This window comes from Chelonia mydas, chromosome 3, assembly GCF_015237465.2.
Source record: "Chelonia mydas isolate rCheMyd1 chromosome 3, rCheMyd1.pri.v2, whole genome shotgun sequence".
Classification (NCBI taxonomy): Eukaryota; Metazoa; Chordata; order Testudines; family Cheloniidae; genus Chelonia; species Chelonia mydas.
In genome coordinates this window covers 107,295,500-107,315,379 of record NC_057851.1, presented here as the reverse complement: position 1 = coordinate 107,315,379, position 19,880 = coordinate 107,295,500, and the positions used below count along the sequence as shown (strand labels likewise).

At 41.1% G+C, this 19,880-nt stretch overlaps 1 protein-coding gene across 3 annotated transcripts in view; it reads right to left on the bottom strand.

Annotated features, from left to right (window-relative positions):
• The window catches only part of GRM1 (glutamate metabotropic receptor 1), a 251,247-nt gene that overhangs the window by 45,888 nt on the left and 185,479 nt on the right, over positions 1 to 19,880 (bottom strand). For all 3 annotated transcript variants that reach the window (XM_043543088.1, XM_037894932.2, XM_007056263.3), the window contains exons 7-8: positions 19,067 to 19,193; positions 11,701 to 12,631 (exon numbers count right to left, since the gene is read on the bottom strand). In XM_043543088.1, the coding sequence (XP_043399023.1) occupies positions 11,701 to 12,631; positions 19,067 to 19,193 (1,058 nt within the window). The remainder of the gene's footprint in view (positions 1 to 11,700; positions 12,632 to 19,066; positions 19,194 to 19,880) is intronic.

Genomic DNA, 19,880 nt, shown 5'->3' with positions numbered 1-19,880 from the left:
GAACACAGAATTTTAGAGTGCCAAGAGACAGTGCTGAAGATAACATGGTACCAGGGAATGAGTCAAATTAGAAAACAAAGCAAACTATCCATCTATTTAAAACTGTGGGACTTAGGAACAAAAGATCTACATACAACATAAAAGAATGTGAGGCAGCATAATGTGGACATAATGGGGGTCAGCACCTGGCTGTTAGCGTTATTGCTGAGACCGCAGCCAGCCATGATAACCAATATTATCTCATTGTTTCCTGGTACTCCCCTGTCTCTTGTCTTATACTTAGATAGTAAGCTCTTTGGAGCAGGGATTGTGTTTCTGTTCTGTTCATATAGCTCCTAGTACAAGGGGATCCTGCTGCATGACCAGAGCTCTGCGGTGCTACCATAATATAAATAATACTTCATGGTGAGATCAGGCACAAACATCTTGCTAATTCTTTATTTTTTTTTAATCAATTTGTTCTTTAACTCTTTCAGTTTTGATTTTTACCTTGTGTCCTTTGTATTCCTACTCTTCTTTCCAGGATCCTTTTACATCACCCTCCTCAAAGAACCCATGTCACAGTGACCCTGCCTTCCTTGTTGAGCATTAATAGGGTGTACATGAAGACTAAGCACAGTTTATCGCCCTAAATTATAAGAGAGCAAACATGAGACTTAAGGATCTTAATTCTATTAGTACTTGTCTTCAGACTAAGTATTTTCCAGTGGCTGTAACTGCTGAAATAAAGAGTTGCCTTATTGTGTTTGCAGTTACTACAGTATATAAGAAATTTACCCAAGTGCATTGATTTTCCAAATTGCAAAGCAGGCCAACCTACCATTTCATATAAGATGCAAGGATCTGTACTGAACTGGCATAGCAATAAAAATCTATGCAAAGCACTAATCTATATAGAAACCCTTTAAAGATAACTTAGAGGCTGTTGATTAAATTATAGTCTAGGGCCACAGAAAACACTTGAAAATATATCTTAGGCATATCAAGGTTGGAACAATGTTATAGGGCACTGGATTGGTATTTAAGAAAATAACCATTTTTAATATAGTGTGTACCCTATTCAGATTGATCAACACTGTCCCTTATATCCTCCTCTTTCAACTGATTATAACTGTAGCCATTCAGACTGAAATTTTCTATGCCTGGATGTGTCAGGCTGATTATTTTTTTTAAGTTTGATCAAAACTGGGTCAGCAGTCTTCAAGAATGATAATGCAAAAATAGGTAGTTTTGGCTATTTAAAAAAAGGTTTCTATCTTAAAAAAAATAACCAAAACCATAGTATATAGATGGTTTGGTGTAGGAACTTGAAAAACAAAAAGGGGAATAGCCCTGAGATGTCTTTTGCTGTGTCTATGAAATTCAACCCAATTTTGACCAAGTTACAAGTTGTAGAAAATTTTCATTTGCATATTGAGCTTATTAGGCACTTGATCATTGTTTCTGGAAGTCTAAACTCTTGCTGCACACTCTGCTTCATGTCACCCACCCATAGAATCTTTTATTTATGAGCCAGCCGCCTGAGTACGTACATAGGACCTTGGACAGGGCTCCACTCGGGCTGCTAACCTGAGCCACTGTGCCCACACTGCTATTTTTAGCATGCTACATCCAGCAGAGCTGGCATGTGTACCTCTACTCCACTGCATTATAGACATAGCCTACATCCCTAAGCAATCCCACTGAAGCCAATAGGACTTTCCTTGGAGTAAGTTACTAATCGGCATGAGCAAGCGTATCAAAATCTGCCTCAGTGTTTATACACACACAACAGTGACAATATTTGCTGTTGGTGATTTACATTTGCTACCATTCCGTTGTGTATTTGGCTGCAGAAAATAGCAGGGACTGTGAGAGGCTTTTGTAACTGGTGAGGAACTAATACAATATGTTAAGAAAACAAGTAAAAGCAGTCGTTTTAGACAAACTATTGAAATACTAAAAACAACACCACATTGCCTAGCAGAAGGTGGGAGAGAGGGAGAAGAGGTTTCAATTACAAATAAATAAAGCTGGAAAACAGCAGGAGAGGTTGTTCCATTGTTTGCGGTGGATTCCTGGCCACACTGCATTCCTTGATGGTTGGCCTTCAAATCAGTCATAGTTCAGATTTTGGCTTAAATCTTATCTGTGAAACTAAATGTTTATGTACTATGATTTACAATGCATAGAAATGGTGCCTATCCTGGGGGCTTTATCATAAATTTAAAATCAACACATAAGAAGATTGAGGCAGCAGCTATGTCTCGCCACAAAACTAGAAACTAACCAAGCAGAGACAAAATCCAAACCCAAAATCAAACCTATTGAATAACCCCTTCTGTCTCCATCCCAAAATACTGGGTAAAGAGATGGATCTTGCAGCATGCCCCATGGTCTATTTTGAGCCAAAGGGAGTGTGTTGGGGGTGTGTGGGCCGGGGGGGGGGAGAGGAGACAGGTTAGTAGGTTGTGGGGAGCAAGTTTAGTAGGTGCCATAGCTAAGGGCCCCGTCAGCAGTTCCCCCTCTTTTACACTGAGTGGATTCCAGGCAGTTTCTCATGTAGGCAGGTCCCTAACCATTTGGGGGTTTATAGGTCATTAAACATAATTAAACATAATCCAGAAATCAATAGGCAGCCAATGAAGTTCATGAAGTACTGGTGTGCTCCCACTGAGATATACCACGTGCTAAGCAAGCCCCTACATTCTGCACACGCTTTAGTCTTGGAATTGATTTAAAATTATGTAGATCACATTGCCATGGTCTCATCTTGAGGTGACACCCATATCCAAAAGAAAAAGGCATAATCTCACAGTCAGACAGAGATGGCCTTCCTAGAAACAACTGCTATACAATTATCTAATACCAGCTGGGATCCCATAATATCCCCAGACTCAAAAATAAAAGGTCATGCACATCCTCAATATAAGAAGCAGGTGCGATCTTAGCCATATCTCCCAGTTGTTCTCCCCAACCTGTCCATATTATCTCAGTCTTATCTGGATTGAGCATCGGACAACAGCTGTCAACTGTGTCTCAGTCTCAATCAGGCAACTCTTGGGTTGGATGAGATAAATATCCAGAGTGGGGTGTCACTGGCATAGTGAAAATCCTAAAGCCAATGCCTCCTCACTCAGCCTCCCAATAGCCCCAGGTGTGGTCTGAACAGAGCAGGGACAAGCTGGAACTGTGTAGGATCCTACATGTTAGCATCCTTGGGGATGATAAGCAACAAACTAACACCATCCTTCGGAATGCTTAGCAGGGAGGCCACAGAGTCAGCCCAAGATTACTCCCATCCACTTGTGAGTCAATAAAGATGCCACAATCAATGGTATCAAGGCAGCTGATAATTCTATCTGTCCTAGCATGGACACCCAATCTTCTTTCACTGCCCAGAGGAGTGCAGTCTGTTCTGTACCTATGTCTGTATCTGGAGTGACAAGGGTGAAGGACTTGTGAACCATCAAGGACCTGTGCTCTGTGAGCTGTCTCCCCATAACCTTCTCTATAACCCAACCAAAAAAGGGACATTGGCTATTAGATGGTGACTAGCCACATTGTCAGTGTCAACTGATGAGTTCCTGAGCTACAGCCTCACAACCTCTAAAGAAAGGGAGGGCAAGTTGTCAGTCTACAAAAAGCTCTGACCATCTTTGTCAGCAATGGACCAATTCTTCTCTGCTGGCCTTCACCAGCTAGGAAGGACACACATCGAAATGAGGGTTGTGCAGTGAAGTGCTCCCAAATAGGGCTGGCTGGAAAACAAGAATTCTGTTTCACAAAAAAAATCAAGTTTTGACATTTGGTTCTGTTCTGATGCAATACAGCCCACCCCAGAAACAGCCAGCAGCCTGGGGTTAAGGCACTCAGCTGGGATAAGGGAGAACCAGGTTCAAGCACCTGCTCTGAATCATGTAGATCCCCCTTCTTAAAATGCCTCTATTAGTTCTGATGAAATTTTAGTTGGGAAGGTTTCTGAGATCCAGGATGGAATTATTGTTCAAAACCAGAGGGATACAGACTCACGCCACAACAGCCAATGGTTAGAGCCACTTACCTGGGATTTGGATCAGGGACTTGAACCCAGGATTCCCAAATCCTAAATAAGTGCCCTAATCATTGGGCTATCTTAGGGCAAAATGCTTTCTCACACATGCAGTGATGATCTGGGAAATCTGTCTATGGACAATTTATGAATTCCAGTTTGATTTTATGGATTATATGCAGCCTTACGATTATACTATGTGTTGCCTCATGCTTCTTGTGCTAACAGACAGGAGAGTGTTGCCTATATGTCTACCTATGAATAGGTTGGTCATTGAAGACTATCAACACATGAATAGATATTACCCGGGGAGAACAAAGGAGTGACTGCATCCTACATAAAGTGAGTTTTCTCAAACTTCTCTGCATGGGGGGGGGGCTGGGGTTCAGAGGAAAGGAATTTCCCCAGAAGCAGAAAAAAACCAAGGCATTAGTGGTGGAATTTTAAATGGAGAAGGATTCACAGAGACAAAAGGAAGCCTTGGAAGGAGAGAGGACCATACTTTTGTGGCAGATGAATCCTTTTTAACTGCAGGATCTCCTGAGGAAGAAAGAAGCGGGCTGTAGAGGAGATACACATGGATTCTCTTCTGAATCAGATAGTGTGGGGGGGGGGGGCATCATGGACTTCTTATAGGACTCTGACCTAAGCCAAAAGAATGCTCAAGAGTAGTAAGAAAAATGAAGCAGGGAAATTCATATAGGTGTTTTATGGTTTTGTCTAGATCTGTATATTTCTTGTTCTGTCTACAGTAAAGAGCAAATTAGGTGAGTGGTAGACAACATGGATGTGATCAACTTAATGTACCCTCTCTGCACACATGCACATCACACATCATTTGAAAAAGTTTATTTATGTCTATTTTAAGATAAAGTATGATGTGGAGCTATCAAGTGGTGATGTTACCATAGAAACAGGGATAAACTGACAACATCAACACGTTAAAATGACCAGTTTGAAATATTGCATTCTTTTCTGTTAGTTTAATGACTCTATATATTATTTCAAGACATACAACTGTATTTCTTTGTGACCTCATAAGAATGGCCATACTGGGTCAGACCCATGGCCCATCTAGCACAATATCCTGTCTTCTGACAGTGGCCAGTACCAGATGCTTCAAAGGGAATGAACAGAATAGGGCAAATTTTGAGTGATCCATCCCATGTCGTCTAGTCCCAGCTTCTGGAAGTTGGAGGTTTAGGGACATCTGGAGAATGAGGTTGCATGCCTGAACATCTTGGCTAATAGCCATTGATGGACCTATCCTCAGAGCCATCACAACAACAATATAAAGGGCAAAACAAAAATTTAACAATAAATTTCTGCAGGTGTCATTGAAATGTAATAGCGCTAGTGATCTTGGTAGTCAAGACCTTGGTAGTAATGATCATCTTGTTCATCATTATGATCTCTCTCAATAACACATGGGTTACCACAGTCTTCATTGTCTTGGCATGTACACAGTTCTGTGCAGGGAAGATTGTTCTGACTACAGACACAGTTGATTGTGTAGTGAACCCTACTGGTACAGGAACAAATAAGGTCTCATAGAAGTTCAGATGCCTTTGGTCCCTTGAAGTATACAGTTCATCATCTGCATTTTTTCCATCCAGGTTGTAATGGTGATCCAATATCTGGTTTACCTATGTGCAAAGACATCCAAATCTTTGTTTTCCAAGAGGCTCTTCTGATATGCTCTTCAAAACTGTTCTGGCCAGTGACTTGTCCTTTTTGATGGTTAGATTGAGGCACAAGCAATTCAGGTCTCTGTGGGTTTCCTTTTGTCTCTCACTTTCTCTCCCAACTTCCTTGCTGCAGAAACTGCAGCTTGTCCATCACTCTCTCCCAATTTGGGAAGATCTCTGAAATGGTAAGCTCCTTTTGGTTTGACTTTAAACAGAGATTTTTTCCCCCATGCCAAATAGGGATGACACAGAATAATTCCATGTTAATGTATGTACAGCAGGAAGTATGCTCAGAAGTCAGGAGTGCATCATAAATTGCATGCACAGGTATGAAGCGACGCTTCTGTGGGAATTGATGACTGTTTCAATCCACATGTCATCTGTGTGTTTCATTTTTGGAAAGTAATGAACAACAAGGATCAAAACATCTGTATTGGTCAACCTAGTTACTTTTGTTCTTTTGATAGCAAGAGACCCAAAGCCATACTGGCACACACAGCACGCAGAAACATCTTTGTGTACTGTACAAGCCTTGGACTTCTTCAACACCTCTACTGGTGATGGACTTTCTTACTTCACCACTGGAAAAGCCTCCAGCAAGGAGTGTCTGTGTTGGACACTCTCAGGGGCATTTTCAACCATATATTCAGAGAAGAATTTTATAAGTGACTGCTTGTTGGATGCCATGTTAGAAACTTTTCCCATGGAGGCACAGGGCATCTACTAGCCACCTGGTATTTCTTGCATTCAGCCTTAGATCCTGTCCATCACTGTCTTTCTGTAGTTTTCACAGAGTTCTTGTTGTTGTTCCTGTCAAAAACTTTGATTACAGAATTGACTTTGTCAAATCCTTTTAAGATCTGCCTCAAGTACTCAGCAGCCAATTCATCGAATGTGAGGAATTTGTCTCCAGCCATCATACATATAACAGCCATGGCATCCCTGATGTACACTGTGGTTTCTTTGTTGCATGCTCATAACTCGAGGATTCTTTCAGCTTGAGTTTCCAGCTGATGCCTGAATTCTGCTCTGTCTGTTCTTCTCATTGTTCCATCAGCATGGAAGAGGGACACAAGCACAGGTCCTATAGGATGACTAAGAACAGTTGCAATTGGAATATTACCTCTGCATCGTGCTAAATCCAGGGCTCCGTGGAAAACATTTTCTGGATTGATAGCTGCTGTGATTGTCCCTTCCTTAAATTTGATCATCTTGGCCATGTCAACAAAGGTTTTGATGCCAGATTTCTTGACTGGGCTGAAGATGCTACATGTCCCATCAGAATCAAATGCACTTCTCACAAATCTCTCCATTTCTTCTTCAACAACATCTATTTTCAGTAAAGACACCTGACGTTACACATAGTCTAGTAGGTATGTTGATAAGCACCTCTGATTGTGATTCAGGGTCAGGTGGGTTGGCCATATTGTTGATGACATGGTTGGTGAGAGCTGTAACATGCTCCTAATCCCTTTTCAGTGCAGAGGCAAGAACATGCTTGTGTACTTTGTCTTAACTACTTCTTGTTAGGCCACCTCCTTCTCTCACAGTTTTTGTAAGTACATAATCTGAAGCTGTGTAGTGTCATCTCTAACGCTAATATGGATCTGTGCATAAGGGTCACTGAATTAAAAAGCTAGTTTCTAGAATATTTCAAAGGTACTGGTAGTGCCTGCCTAGGTAATTACAACTTAAAACCTTTCACCAGGTAGACTAGATGCTACACTGTCTGTACAAAACCTTATGGAGAAGCATCACATTAGGAATTCACATACATTTATATCTATCGCCTTGCAGTACAAATTATGAGCACACAATCTACTGCTACTAATGCACAACCTTCAGTGTGAGACTGATCTGATCAGCAAATTTCAGTTGAAAATAGAGAGAACTATTATAATAACTAGTGAGATACTTTGACAATTAAGAATATGCAACGTGAAGACATTTCATCTTAGTATTTTGGAAAATGTTGATATTTGCCATTTCTGCCACATGCTAAATAGCTTCATCATTTCTGGGGGAAAAAATACCCGCTCATGCAAAACGAATAAAAATCTTTGAATACATTGTCGTTTGGTAACTTTCACCAATAACCATCATATGAAGGGGTTGAAATGAACTTAAACAGCAAAAAATGTAGTCTCAGTCAGCAATGTTTCTGGAACTGTGCAAAAAATGACTTTCATTTTGGGTACCATTGTTTCACCTCACCTATGGATTTATGGCACTGCATTATACCTCATCTAAATGTACATAAAATAAGTTTTCAAATGATTAGGGTGTGTGTAGGGTGGGTATATTAAACTCCAAAAATATGGCCCTTTTGGGAGAATTGCCACATATCTAAGTGGTTTTGGAGCCTTTGGCAAAGTCTGCATGCTATGTGCATCAATTATCACCTGTCCCAGAAGAGGTGAACAGTACACTACAGTGCCTAAAAGATTGGAGGTCTGGAAAAGGATGTGCTTAAGCAACTGAAGAGTCTGGGGGAGCCACCACTAGCCAGAGGTCCTAGGCAGGTGGCTCACATTAGCTCTGATAAGAAGGTGCTAGATAGAGGATCTGCAGCCCGAAAGCCTGCCTAGATAACCAAAGTCAGAGAGTCTCCCAGGGCTTTGCTCAGATTTACAAAACTTAAAAACCCACAGGTCCACCATGTTGGGACCCAAACACAGCAGCAATCTGTCCAGAGGGAGCATTCTCTCCCCTTCCCCCATTCCATCCTGGGCCTGAGAAGCCTTCCTATCAAAACCAGATCTGTTTCTGCCAAAAGTTTAGATTTTGGTGAATCAGCATTTTCTGAATACTCTTTTCATTTTGATGAAAAGTTCCCAGTCAACTCTACTCTCAACACCTCCTGAACTTCAGCGAGAGCCAATAGGCTAAACTCAGCCAGGGAGAGACGGTGCTCATCTCCTCCAGATCCCATGTTGTAACCCATCAGAAGCAGACAGCTCAGGTGAAATTAGCAAAGGCAATATGCCTTTCTTTTTTGATGAAGAAGATGAAGATCATTATTATGCAATTTGCCCTGGAGAGCTCAATTCAGCTGTAACATCTGGTTGTCAGTGATGTTTTCCCCATGTGGTATGGAAACCTTGGTTTAACCTGGCTTATATCAGTTTAACTTGCAGCTGTAAATTATAATCAGTTTTACACCAACGTAAGTGTTTTCAAACGTAAACTTGCATCAATTTGACTAAATTGTTTTAAAGCCAATTTAAGTTAAACCAGTGCAAATTCTATGTGTGGACAAATCCTAAGAGGTGTAAGGGAATTGGACCTGATTGGATTAGTAGCGGGAAAAGACAATGAGAAAAAACAGAAGGCTGAAAACAAATGGGGAAGAGGGGAGACAACAAGTAAACAAGAGGAAAGACAGTGGAAAGAAACTGGGATAAAAGTCCCTCAGAAAGAGTGCAGCTCACCATTTCTAAGCAGCAAGCATGGCCTCCCAAGAAAGGCATTTACAGCATCAAGAAGCAGAGTAACATGACCAATAGAAAAGGGTCTGCACACCAGAGCAAAGAGAGGAAAAGCTGAAAATAAAACCCTGAAATTGGAAAGGCAAACAGAAGAGCTGGAAGGAAGCCAGGGTGCAATTCCTTTGGGCATTAAATATGCTCGTAGACTGCATTTATATTTCAAACATTTTTTCAAGCTAGATTTCAGATTCAAAGCCTTCAGCAAATTCAGCTTCTTCCCTCCTGGATTGCATCAGCAGCAATCTCAGTGTCTGCCTACATCTTCTCCCCACTGTCCCTGCAAGCTTTGAAAATGGATCCTACTGGGGGCTTGAGCAGCCTCCATAATCCTGAGGCCAGCGTCTATGATGCCCCATCTTCTCGCTACCAAAACCTTCTTTTATGCAACGCTATTATGTCCTGTATTTGGAGACAGAGGTCTGCAGAAGTTTCTCTCTCTGCAAGGAAGCCTGTAATACTCCCACTTCTGTGCTAACATAAATGAAGCAGACAACAGTAACCAATCAAGAGGTTGAATTCTGGTGTGTAAAAGATCCAGAAACCTAACAACCCACAAAATACAGAAGGCATATTAACTGATTAATGAACATTTAGTTCAGAACACAGTTTAAAAGTGCTATGAAGACTTTTTGTTCAATACAACTAAACACATGCTGTGTAGAAAGGAACTAAATGTCAAGAGATACTTATTAAAATATATGCAACAAACAAAATTGGTAGAGCTTAGCTGAGTTTTCTATCATTTTTATAAGGTACAAATGCAGTTCAGAAAGCTGTTTTCTAATGAGGAGAAATGTTCTTGTATTATATGCTTTGTTCTAAATTTACTTTATAAACTGTGAATATAATTCTGTTCAAAATATAAATTTCTTTTCCCTCCTTTAAAACTATAAAGCCTCAGCAGATTCAACTATTCTATTCTATTCAGCTAGAAAAAAAGTCAACTAAGCACAATAAAGAACTAAATTGCTAAGCTTGTTCATGGTGCAAAACACACAATAGGCCTCTTCTGGCAGCCTGAGCCAAAGATTAGATAGTAGAGCCAACAAATGAAATAAACTGTTCTCTTGGAGAGATCTAAGGCCCAATATATCTTCCACTGAATCAGTGGGAGTTGGATCACCATATCTACCTATCTTCAAGGAACACAAGTCTACGACTTACAATGGTTAATATTTTGATACTATATTACCATCCAGAACATATTTCACTCAAAGATGGTCTCTCAGAAATGTACTGCTATTCATAGTTCTTTCTTTGCATCAGCTTAGGACTTGGTGTGTGTACTCCTATTGCTTCCTCCTTGACTGAGTTGTGTATTCCCACTGTTTATGCTTGCCTTTTATTCCACCCCCGGCCTTCTGATAAATTAAAGAGCAATGTAGTATGAAAGCAAAATTGATCACAGCAAGGGTTTTATGTCATCTTAGTTGTATCCCCCTTGCATCTCAGAGAGATATGAAAATGGCTCCTGTGCAAAGTGAAGTGAAACCAACACGAAGGACTTCAACAAACTATTGACGATTCAGCATAGACAAATGGATTGAACTTAACTGAATTTTGATGCTATTAAAGAGCTCTGAAATGTGGACTCCACCTCCTTTGGTTCCTATTTTTTTACATTTTGATCACAACTCCGATACCAGTACTCTAAGCTTGTGTCTAGTACTCTGATGCTTCTTTACAGACCTATGGTACTATTAAAGAAATAGGAAAATAAAGTATGCTAATGTTCAGACAGCTACTCACAGGGAGTCATTGCTTGAAATGACATTTCTCTCTCTCTCTTTCTTTTTCTGTCCCCTGTAGCTTAGTTATATATATTCAAGCAGGTTACAAATGCAGAACTGTCATCATGATCATTCAATCCTTGTGACTCTTTGAAGCAAACTCTACCACTGGGAACAAAGACTACTCAAACTAACAGTGCCAATTATTAAAAAAAATATTGCTCACAATTAAATTAAATAAAGAACACACAATCTGGGGGGGGGGGGTGCAGTTTGATGACAATCATGAACAGAGTTTCACAAAAGGCTACCCTGTGAATGAATGAAAGACCCTGTACTTTCACTTACAGACTCCAGTGGTCATTTGACAGATATGCGTGATTGATAATCAGTCACCCACAGATTTCTGGTCCACTTTTTGGGCGGGGGTGGGGGAAATACACTTGCACCTCAGTTTGGGCAATAATGCAGTGCACTTCAAATGGGCATGCACTGAAAAATGAGAAGCTGAAAGAGAGAGCTTTGGTTACTCTTCTGCAGAATGACCTGCACCAAAGGGGAATTACCTCAAAGCTACCTTCACAATGGAGAACCTGATAGGGTAGCTGACTATTCTAGATCTATCCCAGCCCTACCCTCATTACCACAGACAAGATGCAATAGCATTACATACCTTATTACAAATACAACAATCTACTGTAGGTCGAAAGAGAACAGGAAAAAGAGACAGACAGACATGTACGTACACACAACCAATTACTCACTTTGGATTTCCAGCACCTGGCTTCTTTCTTCGGAATATGCTGAGGAATGTGTTGGACCTACAAGGAGCCTTGCCATCCCCAACGTGCATACGCACCACATCCGAGGTGGTGAAGGCACTGCGGACATTCCTCTCGGGCTTGGCGATGATGATGTACATCTTGGGAGTGAACATGCACCCCAGGGCCACTGTCACACTGAGGCTCACTGCAAAGCAGGTGGTGATGATCTTGTAGTTGCTCCCAAAATAAATAGGCACAAAGGCCAGCCAGATGATACAGGTGGTGTACATGGTGAAGGCAATGTACTTGGCCTCATTAAAATTGGCGGGCACATTGCGAGTCTTGAAGGCATAATAAGTGCAGCTCATAATAAGGAGTCCATTGTAGCCCACTGGGGCCACCACACCCAGGTTGCTGGTGTTGCAGATCAGGAAGACTTCCTTGATGCTGGGGTAGGAGAGAATTGGCATAGGGGGCTCCATGATGATCAGTGTGACCACCAGTGTGAGCTGCACACTGATCAAAATGGAGGCGATGACCACCTGTGCCCAAGCACTCATGAAGTGTGGCTTGCGGGTACAAATCTTCTTCTTGCTCCCTGCCAGGATGCGTGCAATGCGGTTGGTTTTGGTCACAAGGGCAGAGTAGCACATGGCAGAGGAGAGGCCCACCAGAAGGCGCTGGAGGTAGCAGGAAATGACGGTGGGCTTAGCTATAAGGGTGAAGGGGCAGATATAACCCAGAAAGATGCCAGCAAGTATAATGTAGCAGAGCTCCCGGCTGGAGGATTTGACAACAGGGGTGTCCCTGTAGAGCACAAAGATAAGGGTGACAAACATGGTGACCAGAATCCCCAGGCAGGAGAAGACCACAGCCACTATAGACTCTATATTGCTCCACTGGAGATACTTTACAGTGATGGGTTCACAGCCTGCAGTATATAGAAAAGAAACAAAGTGTTAGAAAGGTACCTGTGAGAAGGATAAACTGCTTTTCTGAATCCCAAACTAAAATACAAACATCAGTGTAAGCTGGTGTGGAATGGATTATTATACTCATTTTACAGATGACTTATCTAAAGCACAGAAAGGTTAAGATTAAATAAATTAAAAAGCATCCATTAATTTGAGGTGTCCTTATTGCACTGGACACCCAAAAACAGAAAGTCCAGAATCAGTGGACTGTTTTTACAATTTTTGTTTAATTGACTTTCCCAGGGGGACAGAACAATTGAGAGGCAGAGTTGTGAACAAGTCCTTGCTGCTAAGACCAGCACCCTCACCCTAACTAAAACAACAGTGAAGTGCTGGTTATCAACAGTTTTGGGCAGGGATCAGCAGATCGCATGGGAAGTTCAAGGCTTTCAAACTTTGCAAACTATTTTGTGTGTTTGCAAAACTAATGTAATTTAAACTCACGTATTTTTCAAGGGGTGATTTTATAAGAAAATATAGAGGCAAGCCTATTTATAGAAACCCCACTAAAAGCTAGACTGGAACAACTGGATACCCCTATATGATAGATAGATAGATATGTAACCGTGTATGTATATATATGTATGACATGTGTATATATATGTATGACATATATGCATATTTTCATTAAAATGTTTGTTTGTCTTATTGCTTCTTGTGTATTTACACTTTTCCAGATCTTGGCTCCATTTTCTCTCTATGTTTTCATTAGATTTTTTCTCTTTATACTTCTTCACACAGTCTCCTCTAACTATAACAGGAATTCAATGACATCAAAGTCAAATCCACAATGTATGTGTGTATCTGAAAATAGGCATGAAGGATATCACCTATTCCTAGTAAAATAGAAGTAGCTGTAAGAAATGGGGCTTACTTTGGATAAGATTTTTACAAGCCAAAGTTAAAGGAAACTTTGTGGCTACTAACCTAGTTGGCCTCTAGGTGCTACCACAGTATAAATTATACACTAAAAACTATAACTAAATTAAAAGAATGTTAAGGCTGAAAAGTCAAACACTTAAAAGACAGGAAGTGCCAGAATTACAGCAGGCAACCTTCATTTTGACAAGCTGGCCCCTCCAGCCTGTCCTCTTTTCAGTTCCAGTCCTCCCTGTCCACCTCAATTTCTCTTAACAGTCTTTTGCTTGCCCCCACCCCACTCATATCTGTGTCCATGTTCCATTTCCCACTCCTACTCTCCAGTGGCTCTTTGTCCCAGTCCCTAATCCTCCCCTCAAGCTTCACATCCCAGTGCCTCCCTCCATGCAACCTCGCTCCTCATCCTAACCCCACTTGCACCCTGACCCTCTCATCCAAGTTGTGCTCCCACTCCCTAACCCAGCTCCTCACAGCTGTGCAATCAAGTTGAGTTGTTTTTCTTTCTCCTCCTCCCTGCTTGGGGACCAGCAAAGGAAGCATTGGTTGCACAGGAGAGATAGCCTCGCAGCTCTCAGTTTTGGTGTCTAGCACTGCACTGGCCCCTGGGTGCTGTGAGGAGCTGTCAGGAAAAGTCCTTCTCAACCCCTGAAGCCCTGGGATGGAGCATGTTCGGTACAGATGGAATCTTTGGAGAGGTCTCTACTGAGCATGTGCGCACTGAGATTTCCAGAGACTCATAACGTGACCAAATTTAGGTGGATGGGAAAAGGTATCAGCTGCCACCGCTACCAAATTTCAAGTCCCTGCTCCAAAACGTGGAGGGGAGGGTGTCAGTGACACGGATTTAAGCATGTTTTAACATGGCCAAAGCAACATATTTTCCCTAACCTCATTTTGAGAAACAGCTGAACCATATTTGCTGAAATTTTCCAAAAAATACAGACCAAAGCAAAATATTTCAGTCTGAGGCAGACACGTGGCATGGACAATTTCAGCCTGAATAGTTAACGTTTGGCAAATTGATAAGCAACAGAAAAGAGGGGCTTATAGTCGAAAGCATTGGGCAGCCTTAAACACAGGTGGCACTATCTGCACTGCCCATAACAACAGCAATGGCAATGCTAATTTCTGCAGCTGGAGGAGCTGGTTTAAAGAAAAGCAAATGTACCCAAAGCTCATGCGGTGAGGTGAGGAGCACATCTCACCACGTATTCAGGGTGAAATGTAATTGAAAATAAAGATTTTAATTAGACCTGGAAGCCTGTTGCCAATTGCAACAACAGCACTGAGAAACAGAAGTAGAATCGGCTACCATTTTGCTTTTATCATAGATTAACTGTCAGAAGCAACGCACCATTTTGATTAAGATTAAACAAAGCTCCTTTATTGATTGGTATGCCAGTATTGCAGCACCGTTATGGGCACTAGAAGAGTTAATATGTAATGTGTAGTCTAGATTTAGTAACACCAAGCCATATTCTCATTCCTCCAGCAGAGGTAACATGTTCAATGCCTCAGCCCTGATTCAACATAGCATTTAAACACACACAGCTTTAAGTCTATTTTATGTAAGACATAGAAACCTGTTCAGATACATTGGTGCAATTTCTGTGTGCAGACAAGCCCTAAGAGCCACAACATGCTCTCTGTGGGCTGACTACATTCCCCAACACTCATCCCCAACCGTGAACTGCTCACATTAGTGGAGGGCTTTGACTGGCATCTGAATGAGAGGGACATGAGGATAGAGAAGCTGTGTAAAGCAAGACAAAGATAGACAGAAAAGATATACAGTAAACTGAAAGTTTACAAGCTTTAAAAAAAATCCAATATAGAAATTAACAGCAAAAGGCTACAGAGTTAATTTACTATATGTGGTGAAAACCAGTTGGTTAGTTTTTGTCTACTTTCTCCCCCTATGCTTTAACTATGAACTATTTCTCAGGACAGGAGACTAATTGATTTTTTAATTTTTTAAAATGATATTCATATTATAAGACCAACAATACACTCCAGAGGTGTTTCCTGAGATCATTAATACATGTCTTGGGCAACTGAAGGCATAAGACCTTTACAATGAATATTGTAATAGCTCTATAAATCTACTTGCCATGTCTTGTTTTATTGCTTAATTAAAGCTGGAAGAAACTGGATTTTCCAGCTCTGACATTTGTTCCTTTCCCATAAATTCTAATAAGATAAATGATATCACTTGTCAAAAGGAGGTTCCTGGCAAGAGGCCCCAAAATATTGATTTTAATTAATTTCAGAAAAAATATGGTTTATATAAAAAGAAAAGGAGTACTTGTGGCACCTTAGAGACTAACCAATTTATTTGAGCGTGAGTTTTCATGAGCTTCAGCTCACTTCATCGGATGCACGAAAGCTTATGCTCAAATAAATTGGTTAGTCTCTAAGGTGCCACAAGTACTCCTTTTCTTTTTGCAAATACAGACTAACACGGCTGTTACTCTGAAACCTATGGTTTATATAGTTCATGGTGAGAAATTTCCCCTGTCCTGTGACTCCTATTCTACTGAGCAAACTTTCAGGTGGGGAGATTTTCTGTAAACCATTTGAGAGTTAAAAAAAAAAAAAAGCAGTTAACCAACACCGAACACCAGAGTTATTCAGCCTTTGAAGTGGGATAACAGGGACCTTAAGAATTATGTCTAAGGAAATCATATACTGGACTACTAGACTAGGGGAATTTTAAAAGAAACTGAGAATTTAAGAACCTCCTTCTCTGAGGGAAGCAGCCGTGGACCATACACATTTGTATCATCTAAGATTTAAAGGGAATAGAAAAAGTAATCTTGAATGCAATATGATAATATCTGTGCCTAGCTTACATGGTGATTGGTGAGTGTAAATACAACGGAAGAAAACCCAAGAGTTAAAAAAGCACATTTGGTGGGAACAATGCTTGCAAGGAAAGACCATTCCATCTTCAGTGGTTAAAATAAGCACTACATGCCAGGATTTAGTCAAATCAAATGACTTTTTATATAGGATGGGTTGACATTTCTTCAGATTTTCTGAATAGTTTTGCACTTATTTATTGCATTTCAAGAAAACAGCAGTAAGGTTTAAAAAAAAACCCATCTCAGCTGAACAGGTGGAAGTTGTTAATGATGCTGGCTGCCATTTTGGTTTCATATTTATTGTCCCATGTGTTCTCTTGGAAAACATGAGGTGGTTGCACTGGTCTTTGGGTACTGTGGTTTTAGTATACAATCTCCTTGTAGAGATGGAATCCCCACAGACAGCAAACAAAAAACACAAAATGACCTTTTACACTGAAGTGAAAAAAAAAATTAGTAGATTGCAACAGTCTCTGAGGTTTTTGCAGCACTGATAATGGAGACCTTTTCTTAGACCCTTTTTGGCAGTGGTTGTCGTTTTGAGATTCTCCCCTTAGGATCTATTTTGAGCAGCTGGTAGCACTGGCTTTCACCTGAGTGCACACCGATCCTTCATAATGCCCTTGCTTTGCTTCTTTACAGAGCAAAGAAGTTCCTGTTTTTGCACTGCACAAACTAGAAAAAAGTAGATTAAGTTTTCTAGGTCATTACCATTTTCAAAAATTATTTTAGCGGGGTAGAGCATCAATTTCCCACACTACAAAAAAAAATACCCCCAAGCCTTGCTCTATTATATTGCATAATACAAGATGTCTTGGAAATGTATTTTCAGCAACCAGGTAAACAGTACTTTGGCCCATGCATGAAGACCACTGGTGACATCTTGTTGCCAGAAAGTTTTATTAAAGGCCAGGAATGAGACCATGTTCCATCACATACCACTTTATTTCCTCACTTTGTGGTCAATGTGTTTTCTTACTCTGTAAAAATACCATCCTGTTGCTCAACACACACAGAGAAAATATTCATGAGAACGGCAGGGCATTAATAGACTTTGGCTGCTCAGTGAAGTGTCAGCAATCCAAAGCAATTGCAAATCCAGTTTAACTGGCCACCAAGGCAGGGTTACAGCTGCTGTGTGTTGCTTGGGTAGCTAAATCAGTGAGAGTGATCTGATGAATCTGGTCCCCCATAAATTCATAGATTTCAAGGTCTGAAGGGACCATTTTGATCATCTTGTCTGACCTCCTACAAAACACAGGCCATAGAACTTGCCCAAAATATTGTCTAGAGTATATTTTTTAGAAAAACATCCAATCTTGATCAAAAAAGGGCCAGTGATGAAGAATCCACAAGAACCCTTGGTAAATTATTCCAGTGGTTAATTACCCCCACTTTCAAAAAATTATGTCTTATTTCAAGTCTGAATTTGTCTAACTTCAGTTTCCAGCCACTGGATCGGGTTATACCTTTCTCTGCCAGACCAAAGAGCCCCCTATTAAATAGTTATTCCTGATGTAGATACTTACAGACTGTAATCAAATTACCCTTAACTGTCTCTTTGTTAAGCTAAATAGATTGAGCTCCTAGAGTCTAACACTATAAGGCACATTTTCAAATCCTTTAATCATTCTTGGGGCTCTTCTCTGAGCCTTCTCCAATTTATCAACATCCTTCAACTGTGGGCACCAGAACCAGACTCAGTTTTCCAGCAGTGGTCTCACCAGTGCCAAAAACAGAGGTAAAATAATCTCTCTACTCCTGCTCGAGATTCCCCTATTTATGCCTCCCAGGATCGCATTAGTTCTTTTCGCCACTACATCACACTGGGAGCTCATATGCAGCTGATTATCCACCTTGACCTCTAAATTTTAGAGGTGGTGGGCCTGATTCGCCACTGCAGAGCCCAACCCAGGAACAGATATCTGGGACAGGTGCTTGCATCTCACCATGTGGTGGCTGCTGGGAGCTAACTCAGCCAGCACAGATTGGAATAGCCCGGAGGAGTGTCCTAACTTGTAACCCAGCTGTAGAGTAGCCATGGCAGAGACATGCTCTAGCCACATCCCATCCCAACACCATCACTCTGCAGAACTTCCCTGACATTTCCCGTGTGCTGAGGACTCCCGTGGAGGCAGGGTTGGGGTGGGATGGTGCTCTGCATCTGCTGTGCCTGGGGATGTTCCTGTGGAAATGTGGGGAAACACATGGAAGTTTTGCAAAACAACCACAAATCCCTGATAGGATGCTCCATGTTGCAAGATGGAATGAACTGACAAGATGTCAAGTAAATCAGCTGGTGCACCTAGCTCCTGAAATATCACTGGTAAAAACACAGCAATGATTGTACTGTAATTAAGTAATTAATAATTCTGGCGGTTTTAGCAATGTTCATGTTAACTGTGTCATTTCCCCCTGTAAATATTTGTGAGCATACATTAATACTCACCTGGCCCTTCTTCCTTACACTATGCAGAGTAGACCTAGAGGCTGCTGTATCATCCATGCAGCGATCTACATTTTACAGGTCTTTGTGTTTAAAGTGCCCTTTTAATATTCTGGCACTCTGCCTCCTTATACACAATCACACACTTGTCTTGCTGCATGCTGTTAAATGAGGATGTGTATATGCAAGGGAGATTTCCCTACCTGTCAGGTCAGCATTAGGCCACCAGCCCAGGTCACAGGCTTTGCACGTGAACTCGTCCTGCACAAATTCATTTTCTTTGCAAGGGGTGCAAATCCAGCAGCAGCTCACTTCCCCTTTCCTTATAACCTGCAACACAAAAAATACCCTCAGACTAAATCCTTTTTAAGAAGGCACATGAATCTCCACAGCAGGCCAGCACTACCTACAATGTTGTAAAACAAAGCAGTATGAGCACTGGCTACGGGAAGTTTCTAAGGGTGGGTGAATATTAAAAGCTGGAGACCTGTTTGAACCCTTTTGGGCTAAAACCTGTGCTCGAACTCTCACAAGAATAAGCTTTCTCAGGACATTTCCAGTGTCACTTCTGCTAGATTAGAAATACGAAAGCAGCTTCTCTTGTGGTGCATCTGAATTTCTGCTTTCTTTCTAAGTTTGAATCAGAAAGTGTTATATTTTAAATTAAACTTCCAAAGAGGTTTGATTTAAGGGATAGGTGAGTCTGCAAACCGATCCCAGGGCATATGATATGTGGGGGCAAACATGCAGTTGCAGATTAAATACAATCCAGGTGACAACGGAACGGAAAGAATGAGTTGTGGATATTGCTGGCCTAAGTACTCTGCAGCAGACTTTTACTCAGTTTCCCCCTCCTCCAGGATCTTCCCTATCATCCACACGCAAAGCTGCAAAATGCAAAATGTTGGTTTTTATTGAGTTTTGTGTAGAAATTTAAGTTCTTTTTGCAATCTATGGAGAGAGAGAGAGAGAGAGTCCAATTGACTTCAGTGGGAGTGGGATTAAGCTGTGTGTGTA